This window comes from Mycetomoellerius zeteki, unplaced genomic scaffold (assembly GCF_001594055.1).
Source record: "Mycetomoellerius zeteki isolate Tzet28-1 unplaced genomic scaffold, Tzet1.0 scaffold244, whole genome shotgun sequence".
NCBI lineage: Eukaryota > Metazoa > Arthropoda > Insecta > Hymenoptera > Formicidae > Mycetomoellerius > Mycetomoellerius zeteki.
The window spans coordinates 440,997-453,920 of record NW_017257221.1 but is presented as its reverse complement, the minus strand read 5'-3'; the positions used below and the strand labels follow the sequence as shown (position 1 = coordinate 453,920).

The window sequence follows — 12,924 nt, the reverse complement described above, 5'->3', positions numbered from 1 at the left end:
TAAAAAGTAATTTTACAAGAGAAAAAAGGATGTATGAACATGTATGGACATATTTCATATAAAATTATGTATGCTTATGAATATTTATACATGTTTATGGATGTTTATTATGTAATTTATATTATAATAATTAATTACAATTAAATATGATTGAATAAGATAAACATAAATAAGAAAGATTAAAGCTCAAATTTACAGATGTCAATAAATTGTAATTGTTTAATTTTTATAATATTCTTTATTATTTTCTGCTGAAATAGATAAAAAGAGATAGTTATACAATTAAAACTAATATCAAATTCGAGCGAAAAATTAAATCGACGCAACAGCGTTCACAAAACAAGCAAAATACATTGAGTACAATGCATAACGAAAAAAAATCGATGAGAAAATAGTATCTCGAAGCAAAATGGGTCGACGTCACACCTTGGGCTGAGATAGTTGAACTTGTATTGAAATTAGCGGCAACTTCAAATTAAGGTTACGATTTATCGTTAGCTTTTTCCCAGGTGTACCGGACCCAACGAATGCTTTCCTAGAATGTCTTTATATATGAAATCAGTCCGCTTGTAGCACTCACGAGAAATTGTCGTCTCATGAGACATCTAGCTATCGAAAAATGTATCAGTTGCTAGACGCGGACTTTTCGACGGGCAGCTTGCAAATCTATTTCCTACAGGCGTAACTATATTTCTCTCAATCAACAATTCGGGAGATATATCTCTTATTTTTGAGATTTTATCTTCTAATTTTATCGCAAATGATGAAATATATCTGCACAGTATTGCTGAGTGGATCAATAAATGAGCTTTGAGCTTCGGAATGTGGCGCGCAAGTTCAATTTTCGCTAATGGCGTTGCTGTAATAACGTAACTGGTAGAGAGGGGGTTACTCCGTCACCGATCAAACAAGCTCTAGCAACGTGTGCTCGTCCGGCCGGTTTACACTTTACGTTGGTCTATTTTTACAAAAGGGTAACAACGATGAAGATCGAAGAAGTGAAGAGCACCGCCAAGACCCAGAGGATTTCAGCCCACACACATATCAAGGGACTTGGACTCGATGAGAATGGCTCTGCCATCCAGAGTGCGGCCGGTCTCGTCGGTCAGGAAATGGCACGTGAGGTTAGCATCTTTTTGAGAGCAGCGGCAATTGCGTTGTTTTTCCATAAATGCACGACGTATCATGCGATACTAGAAGATAGATTAGAATGATGGAAACTTTCAAAGTATATCATCAAAGAAAAAGTATCACGAGTTTCTTGTCTCACTAGAAAAAAATTCATAATATTTCTCTTTATTACTAAAGAATATATCATGATTCTGTTTCTAGTCATTTATGTGTTATTATGTGTATAATTATTTAATTTTAGTTTAATTTGTTCCCGAAATGGGTTACCATTTAGCTCCTTTAGAAAAACACCTTTAGAAAATGCAGAAAAATCATAAGAATTTATGTACTTACATCAAATGACGTTCAAATTTCAAGAGTTTCAAGTCGACTGTTTTTTCACAGATTTAGTTTTTTATTGTACATTAATGATTTGATAGATGATGAGGAACATAAGCATAATGTTACTACTTACAGGCAGCAGGTATCGTCGTTGACATGATAAAGTCAAAGAGAATGGCAGGACGTGCCGTGTTATTGGCTGGTCCACCAGGTACAGGCAAGACTGCGATAGCACTTGCCATCGCTCAAGAACTTGGTAACAAAGTACCTTTCTGTCCTATGGTGGGCTCGGAAGTTTACAGTTCAGAGATTAAGAAAACAGAGGTCCTCATGGAGAATTTTAGGAGGGCCATTGGCCTGAGGATTAAAGAAACTAAAGAGGTATATGAAGGTGAAGTGACCGAATTGTCACCTGTTGAAACAGAGAATCCTATGGGCGGCTATGGTAAAACTGTATCTCACGTAGTCCTCGGATTGAAAACTTCTAAAGGCACAAAACAATTAAAACTGGACCCTTCAATATATGAATCTTTACAAAAAGAGAAAGTAGAAACTGGCGATGTAATTTACATTGAAGCTAATAGCGGGGCGGTAAAGAGGCAAGGTCGAAGCGATAATTTTGCTACGGAATTTGATCTGGAAGCGGAGGAATATGTTCCTTTACCGAAAGGAGACGTACATAAAAAGAAGGAAGTTATTCAAGATGTAACGTTGCATGATTTAGATGTAGCTAATGCCAAGCCACAAGGAGGACAGGACATAATGTCAATGATGGGACAATTGATGAAGCCTAAGAAAACTGAAATTACAGGTAAAAGAGAAAATTAGCGGTACATTATTTATACAGGATAATTCATAATTTTCAACAAAAGAATCTAAAACTAAAAGTGAGAAAAAATATATAAGTTGTTTATTGAGTTAATAAATAAAAAACAATGCTTGTACTATGTTTTGTTAAGTAACGGAATTGAAACAGGCATGTTAGTATTTTTAATATTATATATTATTTATATCTTACACTTTTCTTAAATTCAGTTATATATTAAAGATATGTTCAATTATAATTAGAAATATATCTAATCAGGTCAAAATTATTTCAGATAAGTTGCGGAAAGAGATAAACAAGGTAGTAAACAAATATATTGACCAAGGCATCGCTGAATTAGTACCAGGAGTATTGTTCATAGATGAGGTTCACATGCTAGACATAGAGACGTTTACTTATCTACACCGTGCATTGGAAAGTGCTATAGCGCCGATCGTTATTTTCGCTACAAATCGTGGCCGCTGCGAGATCAGAGGAACCGAAGACATTATCTCTCCACACGGCATACCTCTCGACTTGTTGGACCGTCTTCTGATTATAAGAACTCTTCCATATTCTAGACAAGAAATCGAACAAATAGTAAAACTAAGAGCTGTTACGGAAGGATTGCAAATTGATGATGAGGCTTTGTCCAGTCTCGGTGAACTCGGCACGAAAACTACTCTCAGATATGTAGTACAACTTTTAACACCCGCGGCTTTGGCGGCGAAAGTCAATGAAAGAACTAGTATCAAAAAGGAGGACATTGAGGAAGTTAATGCGCTTTTCTTGGATGCTAAATCGTCCGCTAAGATACTCTCGCAAAATCAAGATAAATTTATGAAATAAAACTTAATTTTATGGTATAATATATTTATAATTATTTTCCTTAAATCCGTTAGTTAAACAGTAATTTAATTATTAGATTTTTATCGATTTTATTTTAATTTTCTCAAGTCTTTAACAGTTACTTCTTTAATTAGAATTGATAAAAATCATGTTTTTTTAAAAATGTATATATAGTGATATTTTTTAAAAATTACGTTACTATTCAGGGAAATAATCTTATATATTATATATTAGAACATATGTTTCTCACATAAAATTGAATTATTTTAATATGAATGTTACATCAATAACATTTCATAAATAATTTTTCATAAAACAAGTAATATGTTTACGTGTCTTTTATTGTAATTTTTTAATATACATCGAGTTTTAAACTAAATTAATGAGTCCATAATTAATAGTAAACTATAGGTATAAGATATTTTGTATTGTACGGTGTTAACGCTTGAGATTGGAAAGGAGAGACTTCCACGACTTGTTGTTGGGCAATGATCGTTCAAAACTATAAACACGAATCTTGTTTATCGCTTTAACTCACGATTACTCCTTTTCGATCTCTCCTTTGAAAAATATTTATCGTTTCCACGAAGAAGCCTGTCTTTACCGAGAACTCGCGTCTGTTCAGACATTTGCGAATCGTACACGTCGGATCTCTCGAATAAAGTATGTGCCTTTCGACATCCGAACCGGCGTGCGCTATCACCAGTCTTAATATTAAAGTGCAATTAAATCAAATCTGAATATTCATTATTACTACTCCTCTTTCCCGATGCGAGCCTTCTAATAAGACTGATTCAGCAATCAATGACTTCGGTAGAGTCGGTCAGTTCCAATCGTTAATCGATTGGAACTACTCTAAGTCCAAACATACAAGATCTCTTATTTTATATATACAGGGTGTTTCCAAATTAAATGGCAAAACTTCGGGAGCGTGTAGAGGAGTAAAAAACTAAGAAAAAAAGTCCTATAGACATATGCTCCTTTTTGCTTTGTTTCGCAGGAAATCACGATTATATATATATATATATTACATAATCTTGTATATTTATGAAATAAAAGCAAACAATGTTTGTTTATGCTTGGTAAGATGTACCGTTCCGTTAGATGTTCTAGATCAAACATAAACTTCTTAGTGTCACGAGATATTAACGACGAAAATAATTTCTCAATATTGTCTTAGATGTTGAACGACTCAGGGTTCAAAAGCTGAAGAGTTCAAGCTGTAATCAGAAGTTGTGACATCACTTTGCGATATCTACACCCTGAGTATAAAATCTCCGTCAATTTTAATGCTCGTTAGTTTTAAGATCCTCGAATGACCGTAATGTTAAATACCGAGCACCGTATTTCAATCTGTTCCTAATACATTTCTGTACATATTTCTTAAAAGTTAAGATGCAATACACTTTAAAGATGGCAAAGTGCTCTAGATTTTTAAATAAATATAATATTGTGGCTCAACATATGCGTGGTTTACAACTAAGTAGTTCGCAGAAACAGAATATGAGTAAATTGCTTCCACAAAAAGAAGAATTTCAAGCGAGACACATTGGACCCAGAGAACACGAACAGATAGAGATGTTAAGACTAATTGGATTCAAGGTAATTTGTTTCCGAAAATCATTTATACGATGAAACTACTTGTATCGCAACTGAATTAATTTTTGTTTGCGATGCAATATTGCAGAGCCTTGATGAATTAACGGAAACCGCAGTACCAGCTAAAATTCTTCACAAGGGAGATCTAAATCTCGATGAGCCAGTTAGTGAGTAATTTTCCCAATTAGCGTACACGATACTTAGATTTTATCAACACGTGGTAGTGCTAATTTGGAGTAAATTGTTAGGCTTTTGTTCCAATGCTGCGAAATTACACACAGGTTTCTTTTTTAAGAACATATATAAATAGCAAAAATGTATATTTTTTTGTTATTGTAAGATACATGATAATTGCGATGGTTCATTCCGTGAAAACGTGACAAGTCACGAGACTTATACGATTCGACTTGCCCTAGTACTGATAACCTTTCACGCAAATCATTATCTCAGGTCAAAGTTCAATCTCGTGCGTCTGCTTTGCTTTCACGTGTTGTTCTTTTCAAATAGACTTAATTACGTATCATTACATAGATTCTATATATAATTTCTTTTTCCGATATCGTGTGCTGTAATTACTAAATATGCTACTGCATATTTTCTTCATCACATTTTTGCATTTTCGTTTTAGTAATATTACATCAAATATATATAATAATTAGAATTTCCCTTTTTCGGCTTTTGTACGTGAAGTGAATAAAATTCTTTTCTACATATATATATATAATTAAAAATTTTAAAATTATAAAGTAAAGTAAAAATTAATACAATAATTTTTGCAGCCGAGTACGATTTAATAAAGAGGATCACAAAAATTTCGGAAAAGAATGATGTATGGCGCTCTTACATAGGTATGGGATACCATAACTGTTGCGTACCGCATACGATTATGCGTAACATTTTTGAAAATCCTGGATGGTAAATCGTGTGCTAAAAAATATTAAGAAATATGAGATACGTAAGAGGGTTATGTAAAAACAATTTCATTGTATTTCGCCACAGGACGACGCAATATACTCCTTATCAGCCAGAGATTTCACAAGGACGGCTCGAAGGCTTACTGAATTACCAAACTATGATATGTGATTTCACGGGGATGGATGTGGCGAATGCTTCCCTCTTGGATGAAGGGACAGCGGCAGCAGAGGCTCTGGCACTTGCACATAGATATAATAAGAGAAAAAAATTGTTTGTCTCCGACCAAGTACATCCTCAGACAATTAGTGTTATCGCAACACGCGCTGCTTCCTTAAGTTTGCCGTTAGAAATTGGAGATGTGTTTAAAGTAGACACCAGCGGAGAAGATATTGCCGGTATTCTCGTACAGTATCCCGATACAAATGGTTGCATCCACGATTTTGAGGATGTTGTTAAAAGGGCGCACGCTAAGGGGGTATGTTATTAAAAATTATAATATATATGTCAATAAAGATATTTCTTATAAGTAATTTTTATAACGCTTATTAACACACATAGTGAATGCAAAAAGTATTCAGGAGAATTTTTATAAAAAAGCCTTATTTATAGAAAATAAATATTAATTTGCAATTTTATACAATGAGCATGTTCTGTCCTAATATAAACAAAAGAGCTTCACGTGATTTCTGATTTTAGAAATCTAAATTTCTGGACTGTGCAAATATTTTTTGTGAATCTAAATCATGCAATTTTTCATAATTATTTTTTCCAGCCACTTCATACAATTTTTCTTAATTATTTTTAAGATAATATATTTCATTACACATAAAATAATTTTGAGAAATATACAATCTATTCTTTGTTAACAAAATCCTAATTAACATTTACTTTTTAAAAATGATATGCATACGAATATGTTTTGTATTCACTGTATGTTAAAAATGACATCTTACAATAATAATGTATTTTCCTACAGACACTTGTCTGCACCGCTACCGACTTACTAGCATTAGCTGTGGTTCAACCGCCCAGTGATTTCGGTGTCGACATATGCGTGGGTACGAGCCAACGTTTTGGAGTACCTCTTGGATATGGTGGACCTCACGCTGGGTTTTTTGCGTGCCGACAGCAATTGGTGCGCTTAATGCCTGGCAGAATGATAGGTGTTACCAAAGATTCCAACGGACAGGACGCTTATCGTTTAGCCCTCCAAACGCGCGAGCAACACATCAGAAGAGATAAAGCTACCAGCAATATTTGTACCGCACAAGCATTGCTCGCTAATATGTCTGCAATGTACGCGGTATATCACGGACCTCAGGGAATACGAGACATCGCGAGTAGAGTGCACAATTTGACGTTAGCTTTGGCGAAGGGTTTGGAGATGGCTGGAAATGCAATAAATAACATATACTTCTTCGATACCATTACAGTATCGCCAAAGATTTCTGTACAGGTGATAAAGGAAAATGCGAATAAGGCTAAAATAAACTTGAGGTATTTCCCTAAATAGACAGCAATAGTTTATGATGTTATCAATAAAATTACGAACGAAAATTTACAGATATTTTAACACTGGTACGATTGGAATATCTCTTGATGAGACGACGACAGCAGAGGACGTGAATGATCTTTTTAAGATATTTGCAGCGAATATTACAGTTGAAGAAGTGGTCAAAGATGAAAGCTTTCTCGCGAGAAGTTTGGACAAGTCAGATTTCCATCGTACTATTTCGTACTTACAGCACCCTGTCTTCAATAGCTATCATTCAGAGACAAGAATAGTTAGATACATGAAGTCTCTGGAGAACAAGGATGTATCCCTCGTACATAGCATGATTCCACTGGTGATTATTTTTTCTTTAATATTATACTTTTATACATACGTTTGCTTCTTTGCTAATATTAACGTTTATCAGGGTTCTTGTACAATGAAGTTGAACTCAACAACGGAGATGATGCCTTGCAGTTTGAAAGGTTTCACAGACATACATCCTTTCGCTCCGCTTGAGCAGGCTGAAGGATATCAACAATTGTTTGCCGAGCTCGAACGAGATCTGTGCGCAATCACCGGCTACGATGGTATTAGTTTCCAACCGAATAGTGGAGCACAAGGTGAATACGCGGGTTTGAGGGCTATACAATGTTATCATGAGTCGAGGGGAGACAAACATCGACAAGTCTGTTTGATTCCGATATCCGCGCATGGCACAAATCCCGCATCCGCTCAAATGGCAGGTATGCAGGTGGAACCTATCCTTGTACGAAAGGACGGTTCTGTTGATATTGCGCACTTGAAAAATATGATCAACAAGTACCAAAAAACGCTGTCGTGTCTGATGATCACGTATCCATCGACGAATGGAGTGTTCGAAGAAACGATTAGCGATATATGCAGCATGGTGCACAACGCTGGTGGTCAAGTATACTTGGATGGCGCCAATATGAATGCTCAAGTTGGCTTGTGTCGACCTGGTGATTATGGCAGCGACGTGTCGCATCTCAATCTACATAAAACGTTCTGCATTCCACACGGGGGTGGCGGACCTGGTATGGGTCCTATCGGAGTGTAAGCAATTATTTAAATCTTAAAATCTTATACATAAGATCTGTTCTTTGTGGCTGAACTAGTGTTATAGGCTTTTCACAATAAGTCATTACCTAAGCTTTAAGTCTTAAACTATAAGAAACTGACCAATCATAATCGATTATTCTTCTCACATTCGACTGTGATTGGTTAATGTTATATGATTTAAGACTTAAAACTTAGGTAACAGCTTATTGTAGAAAGCCCATTATACTTATGATACTTGAAATAAAATATATATTTGAAATTCAGTGAAAGCGAGATAGAAAGTTTCAGTGCAGTCCAGTGCAGCGACAAAGAACAGTTCTATTGTTAAAAGTTAAAAAAACTATAATTTATAGGAAGCGACATCTTATACCTTTCCTGCCGAATCATCCAGTAATAAATTGTTCGGGTAACGACCATAGTGATTTAAAGAATCTCGGTTCTGTATCCGCCGCGCCTTTCGGATCATCCGCCATTTTACCGATTTCGTGGGCTTATATTAAGATGATGGGTCCGAGAGGCTTACGCAAGGCTACGCAAGTAGCTATTCTCAATGCCAATTACATGAGCAAGAGATTGGAGAAGTATTACAAAACGTTGTACAAGGGTGAGACTGGGCTGATTGCGCACGAGTTTATCCTAGATGTAAGAGACTTCAAGAAAACTGCCAACGTTGAAGCCGTTGATATTGCGAAGAGATTGATGGATTATGGTTTCCACGCACCGACCATGAGTTGGCCGGTAGCTGGTACTTTAATGATCGAACCAACCGAATCCGAGGACAAGACTGAGTTGGATAGATTTTGTGATTCTTTAATCTGTAAGTTAAAAAAATTTGAATAATGCTTAAAGTTTCTTAATGACAAGCATTCTTGTCGTCTCATTCACGTTTGTACTTCTCGACAGCTATAAGAAAAGAGATTGAGGACATTGAAGAAGGAAAATTAGATATTTTACAGAATCCTTTAAAAATGGCACCTCACACGCAGAAGCAAGTTATAACGACTGAATGGAATCGACCATATTCGCGAGAGTTGGCAGCTTTTCCTGCTGTAAGAATCTCGTTTGAACATTGTATTAAATATATATTAATTCATAATAATTACTTTGTAATTTTTTAGACATTTGTGAAAGGAAGCAACAAGATTTGGCCAAGCGTTGGAAGGATAGACGACATATACGGCGATAAGAATCTATTTTGTACGTGCCCACCCATTTTGCCTACAGATAATCAATAATTGTGATGCTATGTTTACATACGCTGTACAGTTACTTAGTTATGTAATGCAGGACTATTTAAATATTTATTATAACTTTTATACAAATATATTATTTATATAAAACATAATGTTTTTTTTATCTATGTGATAGTAGACGAAATATAACGAGAATCTGTTTAAGATTAAATTTTTAAATGAACATTATCTTTGTTTTCACGCTTGTAGAATATATATTTTTTTATGTCTAATTTTTCATACTACTTTTCTATTTACACTTATTATGAATATACACTTACATATTTTGTACATTATAGACCAGGCATAAGATAAGCAATGTTATCGAGCATTTGAGAAAGTGTTTCAGGTTTAGCTCCATTAGTTTCTGGCAATTGCTGCGTTAAACAAATTAATGGACCTAAGGCACAGAGCAATGAATCCAGTAGAACCGAAAGACTGCCAGAAACAGCTATTTGACCATCGTGCTCCTTCAAACGTTCTCCGATGATTGTCAAGCTTTCACCAAGCAATTTAAGATGAGCTGCAACATCAATTGGTTGCGTTCCAACGACTTTATACATTCCTGTGCCTATTACTGGCTCGTTAACCAGATCTTTATTGGTACGATTTGACGGTGATGAGATTGAAACATTTCCAACGACAGACGGCACACCGAGTTGAATAGTTTTCTTTGTAGAAGCAGGCTTTGTTTCTTTCCCATTACCTGAAATACAACATATACAGAATAATTTGTTAATGCTGTATTGAATATTTAAATGATACATATGCACAAGAGACAAACTAAGATATAACTACAAAAATCACACAATAGGTATATATCTGGTTTCACATTTTTGGCCAATGCACATGCACACGGAGAAAAAAGTGAAGATAAACTATATAACATGACATACAAATGCCTATATCATCATACATTGCCTATATACAAAAACCCCAACAAACCCACCAATTTTATTAATGAATTTTTTTCGCGAGGCGGGTGGTGGCATTTTCCAAACAGGCTCATCTTTATTTGCTGGTAAAGAGTGAGGCTTTGCTGCTAAGCGCTTTGCACGTCTGCGCCAATTATATTTTTCCAGATGTGGTACTGTAGCCCACAGCTCTCCTAATCGCTTAGAAATTGCCGCAAAATCTACAAAAAGCAACAATCAATAAACAACATCAAAGTTGCATGCATTTATAGCTTAACAAAAAAAATATAGCTCAGATACCCATGTAAGGAGATTGCTCTAACAGTTCTTGCCTAATTTTCTTTGCCCATAGCATGTAAGCAGTAAATCTCGTTTTCTAAAAATGTCAAAAAATTAAAGCCCTCTTTTGATATTCATTCTTCATTAATACGTACCCCTTTATCTTTGCGTTGGGATTTTGTTTTGCCTACAATTTTTCCATCCTTAATAACCAATTTTTTCTTAGATTTTTCAAGCATATATAAACTATTTGCTTGTGATGGTGTTTCCTGACCTAGTTGTGGCTCTAGCTTTCTGAATCCCATTTCTCTTTCGTCAATTAAAAGAGGATCTACTTCATTGTCGCTTCCAGAGTCTATGCTCTCATCTTCGTTTATCCCAGAGGGATCATCGGATTCTGAACTGGACGACTGACCCTCATTATCAGACAGAGATTCCACCTTAAGCCTTTGTTGTACATGTATCGAGCCTGAATTCTTTCTCTGTTGTCCAACGTTACCCATTTGGGTAGATTGCATGGGCAATATCTGCTGTTGCTGCTGTTGTACTTCATACTGATCTAAGAACTGCTGACTTTGTAGCTGCTGCGCCTTTTGTCGCTTGAGTTTATTTTCCGTAAGATCATCGGATTCGAAGTCGACGAGCTTGGAAGATTTCTTCCTCACGCGACCACTACGGGAGATACCCGTGACCTCTAGATCTGAAAGATAAAGCAGACTGCACCTTGCCAAAAAAAAGAAAGGGTCCAATGTACTTTGCAATAGCTAACTACCAGCCTTAAACATTTATAGAGTCAGGATAGACACAGTACAGAAATACTACTCCTATACAGGCTACAATGTATCAGCTACTAAAGATGTGGGCAGCCAGTCGCAGTACAACTCGCACTTCACTTTGCTTCGCTTCTTTTCTTTGAGAAATCTGTATTAGTTTTTTTATGAAAAATAATTATTCAATTAACCACTTTCATAGATAGGAGGCGATAATGAGATGTAAGCAAATTCAAGATGAATGAAGCTCTCTCAATGACAAGAACAATTTATACATTCCTAATCCAATTGTTTATTTTTACCATTCATCAAGTCCACTCATCAGATATACGCAATAAGTTGCAGAAACTTTTAAGCAGCATGTAAAAATGAAGTAATTGTTGATCTCTTAAAGTAGTACTCATAGGTACACAGAAAGGTGATTCGACGCGATCAAGGTTAGCTCGATCATATGAAATTTTGTGTTTTTTTTTACAACGGTTCATGTACGGCGCGCAGTTAGTACGACGATTATCCACCATGTACGCTGAAGCGCTAGCACCTACACTGAAAAAATGCATGTAATTTTCATGGAAATTACATGCCTATGATCGGAAAATTACCTAAATGTTTCAATTTCCAGTAAATTTCCAATCACGTTTATCTAATTTAAATAATTTTCCAGTCATAAACGTGTAATTTCTATGTAAAATTACATGCATTTTTTTCAGTGTATATATACGTAGTGTACATAACGCAAATGAATGTTACAGAAAAAGAGTTCCGAGAGTTTCTTTACGAGCGCGCGTCAGAGCATGCGATGCACCGCAAGCGATACCAGCGAACAAGCAAACAGTCTATCTGATGCAGTCCCAATAGCGTGATGAAAAACCGATGCTCACCGTCGATTTTCTGAGCGCGTGCTTTCGACGATCCGAACACATCCATAGCGTCCTTCCGCTGGCAAGATGCCGCCGATGCCGCCGATACCGCCTGAACGCGCGCGCTGCGCCGCGGCGTGTCCTCGGATTTCGCATTCGCGGGCTCGCGACTCCACGCGTTCATGGCGCGGCATTCAATTGGGAGTGGGACGTCGATCGGGACTTCTCCGCGCGAATATTTTCACAATTCACAGGGTTGCACGGAAATACGATTTCATTCGAATCACCGGCTGTTTACGATTTATATACCACGGCACTCTTTTTGTAGCAAACCAACGAAAGGCGTTTTGTTTATTTACGCGATCTTTGCAAAAACAAATGCTACACAATAATATCATTTTTAGACCGTGTATGTGAGAGACACAACCGATAAATTAGAGCCCTATACGGTCGAAGCTACATAGATCTTAAAATGGTTAAATAATTCAATCTTGAATCACTAAATATGATATACATACTATGTAATAATAAGATTGAAAGACCGCTAATGTTAAACATAATGCTTTAAATTAAGAAGCGCCATAACGGTCAGAACGTTAAGATGTTGAACTATTGTAAATTCATTTAAATGAATTAATTTCAGTAATTATAATTGCGTGCCGATATGGTTGTCG

The 12,924-nt window shown here is 36.0% G+C and overlaps 3 protein-coding genes across 7 annotated transcripts; 2 read left to right on the top strand and 1 right to left on the bottom strand.

Annotated features, from left to right (window-relative positions):
• The first annotated feature begins 871 nt into the window (after nucleotides 1–871).
• On the top strand, nucleotides 872–3,108 carry pont (RuvB-like helicase pontin). The gene is made up of 3 exons (XM_018449360.1): nucleotides 872–1,124; nucleotides 1,588–2,263; nucleotides 2,553–3,108. Exons 1-3 carry the CDS (start codon nucleotides 984–986, stop codon nucleotides 3,104–3,106), a joined length of 1,371 nt encoding a protein of 456 aa, XP_018304862.1. The 5' UTR covers nucleotides 872–983; the 3' UTR covers nucleotides 3,107–3,108.
• A 1,158-nt stretch (nucleotides 3,109–4,266) lies between these two features.
• LOC108723554 (glycine dehydrogenase (decarboxylating), mitochondrial) lies at nucleotides 4,267–9,504 on the top strand. The gene is made up of 10 exons (XM_018449392.1): nucleotides 4,267–4,708; nucleotides 4,794–4,872; nucleotides 5,485–5,620; nucleotides 5,705–6,095; nucleotides 6,597–7,117; nucleotides 7,185–7,467; nucleotides 7,540–8,189; nucleotides 8,549–9,012; nucleotides 9,099–9,244; nucleotides 9,314–9,504. Exons 1-10 carry the CDS (start codon nucleotides 4,502–4,504, stop codon nucleotides 9,428–9,430), a joined length of 2,994 nt encoding a protein of 997 aa, XP_018304894.1. The 5' UTR covers nucleotides 4,267–4,501; the 3' UTR covers nucleotides 9,431–9,504.
• A 94-nt stretch (nucleotides 9,505–9,598) lies between these two features.
• On the bottom strand, nucleotides 9,599–12,366 carry LOC108723555 (HMG box-containing protein 4). Of its 5 annotated transcripts, none has more exons than XM_018449396.1 (6): nucleotides 12,272–12,338; nucleotides 11,393–11,541; nucleotides 10,776–11,320; nucleotides 10,642–10,717; nucleotides 10,377–10,562; nucleotides 9,599–10,133 (listed from the first exon to the last, which is right to left on the bottom strand). In XM_018449396.1, exons 2-6 carry the CDS (start codon nucleotides 11,403–11,405, stop codon nucleotides 9,721–9,723), a joined length of 1,233 nt encoding a protein of 410 aa, XP_018304898.1. In that variant the 5' UTR covers nucleotides 11,406–11,541; nucleotides 12,272–12,338; the 3' UTR covers nucleotides 9,599–9,720. The 5 variants fall into 5 exon arrangements, with proteins under 5 accessions (XP_018304898.1, XP_018304897.1, XP_018304895.1 ...); XM_018449395.1 differs by lacking the exon at nucleotides 12,272–12,338 and adding an exon at nucleotides 11,693–11,853; XM_018449397.1 differs by lacking the exon at nucleotides 12,272–12,338 and adding an exon at nucleotides 11,693–11,852 and having other exon boundaries at nucleotides 9,600–10,133; nucleotides 10,776–11,314.
• Between the last annotated feature and the right edge of the window lie 558 nt (nucleotides 12,367–12,924).

Coding starts and splice junctions, on each gene's coding strand:
- pont (XM_018449360.1), top strand. CDS start 984: ATGAAGATCGAAGAAGTGAAGAGCACCGCCAAGACCCAGAGGATTTCA. Junction 1,125..1,587: donor GTCAGGAAATGGCACGTGAG/GTTAGCATCTTT, acceptor TACTACTTACAG/GCAGCAGGTATCGTCGTTGA. Junction 2,264..2,552: donor TAAGAAAACTGAAATTACAG/GTAAAAGAGAAA, acceptor AAATTATTTCAG/ATAAGTTGCGGAAAGAGATA.
- LOC108723554 (XM_018449392.1), top strand. CDS start 4,502: ATGCAATACACTTTAAAGATGGCAAAGTGCTCTAGATTTTTAAATAAA. Junction 5,621..5,704: donor ATTTTTGAAAATCCTGGATG/GTAAATCGTGTG, acceptor ATTTCGCCACAG/GACGACGCAATATACTCCTT. Junction 7,118..7,184: donor AAGGCTAAAATAAACTTGAG/GTATTTCCCTAA, acceptor GAAAATTTACAG/ATATTTTAACACTGGTACGA.
- LOC108723555 (XM_018449393.1), bottom strand. CDS start 12,317: ATGGATGTGTTCGGATCGTCGAAAGCACGCGCTCAGAAAATCGACG. Junction 11,321..12,271: donor ACGCGCTCAGAAAATCGACG/GTGAGCATCGGT, acceptor TTTATCTTTCAG/ATCTAGAGGTCACGGGTATC. Junction 10,718..10,775: donor CCCAACGCAAAGATAAAGGG/GTACGTATTAAT, acceptor TGACATTTTTAG/AAAACGAGATTTACTGCTTA.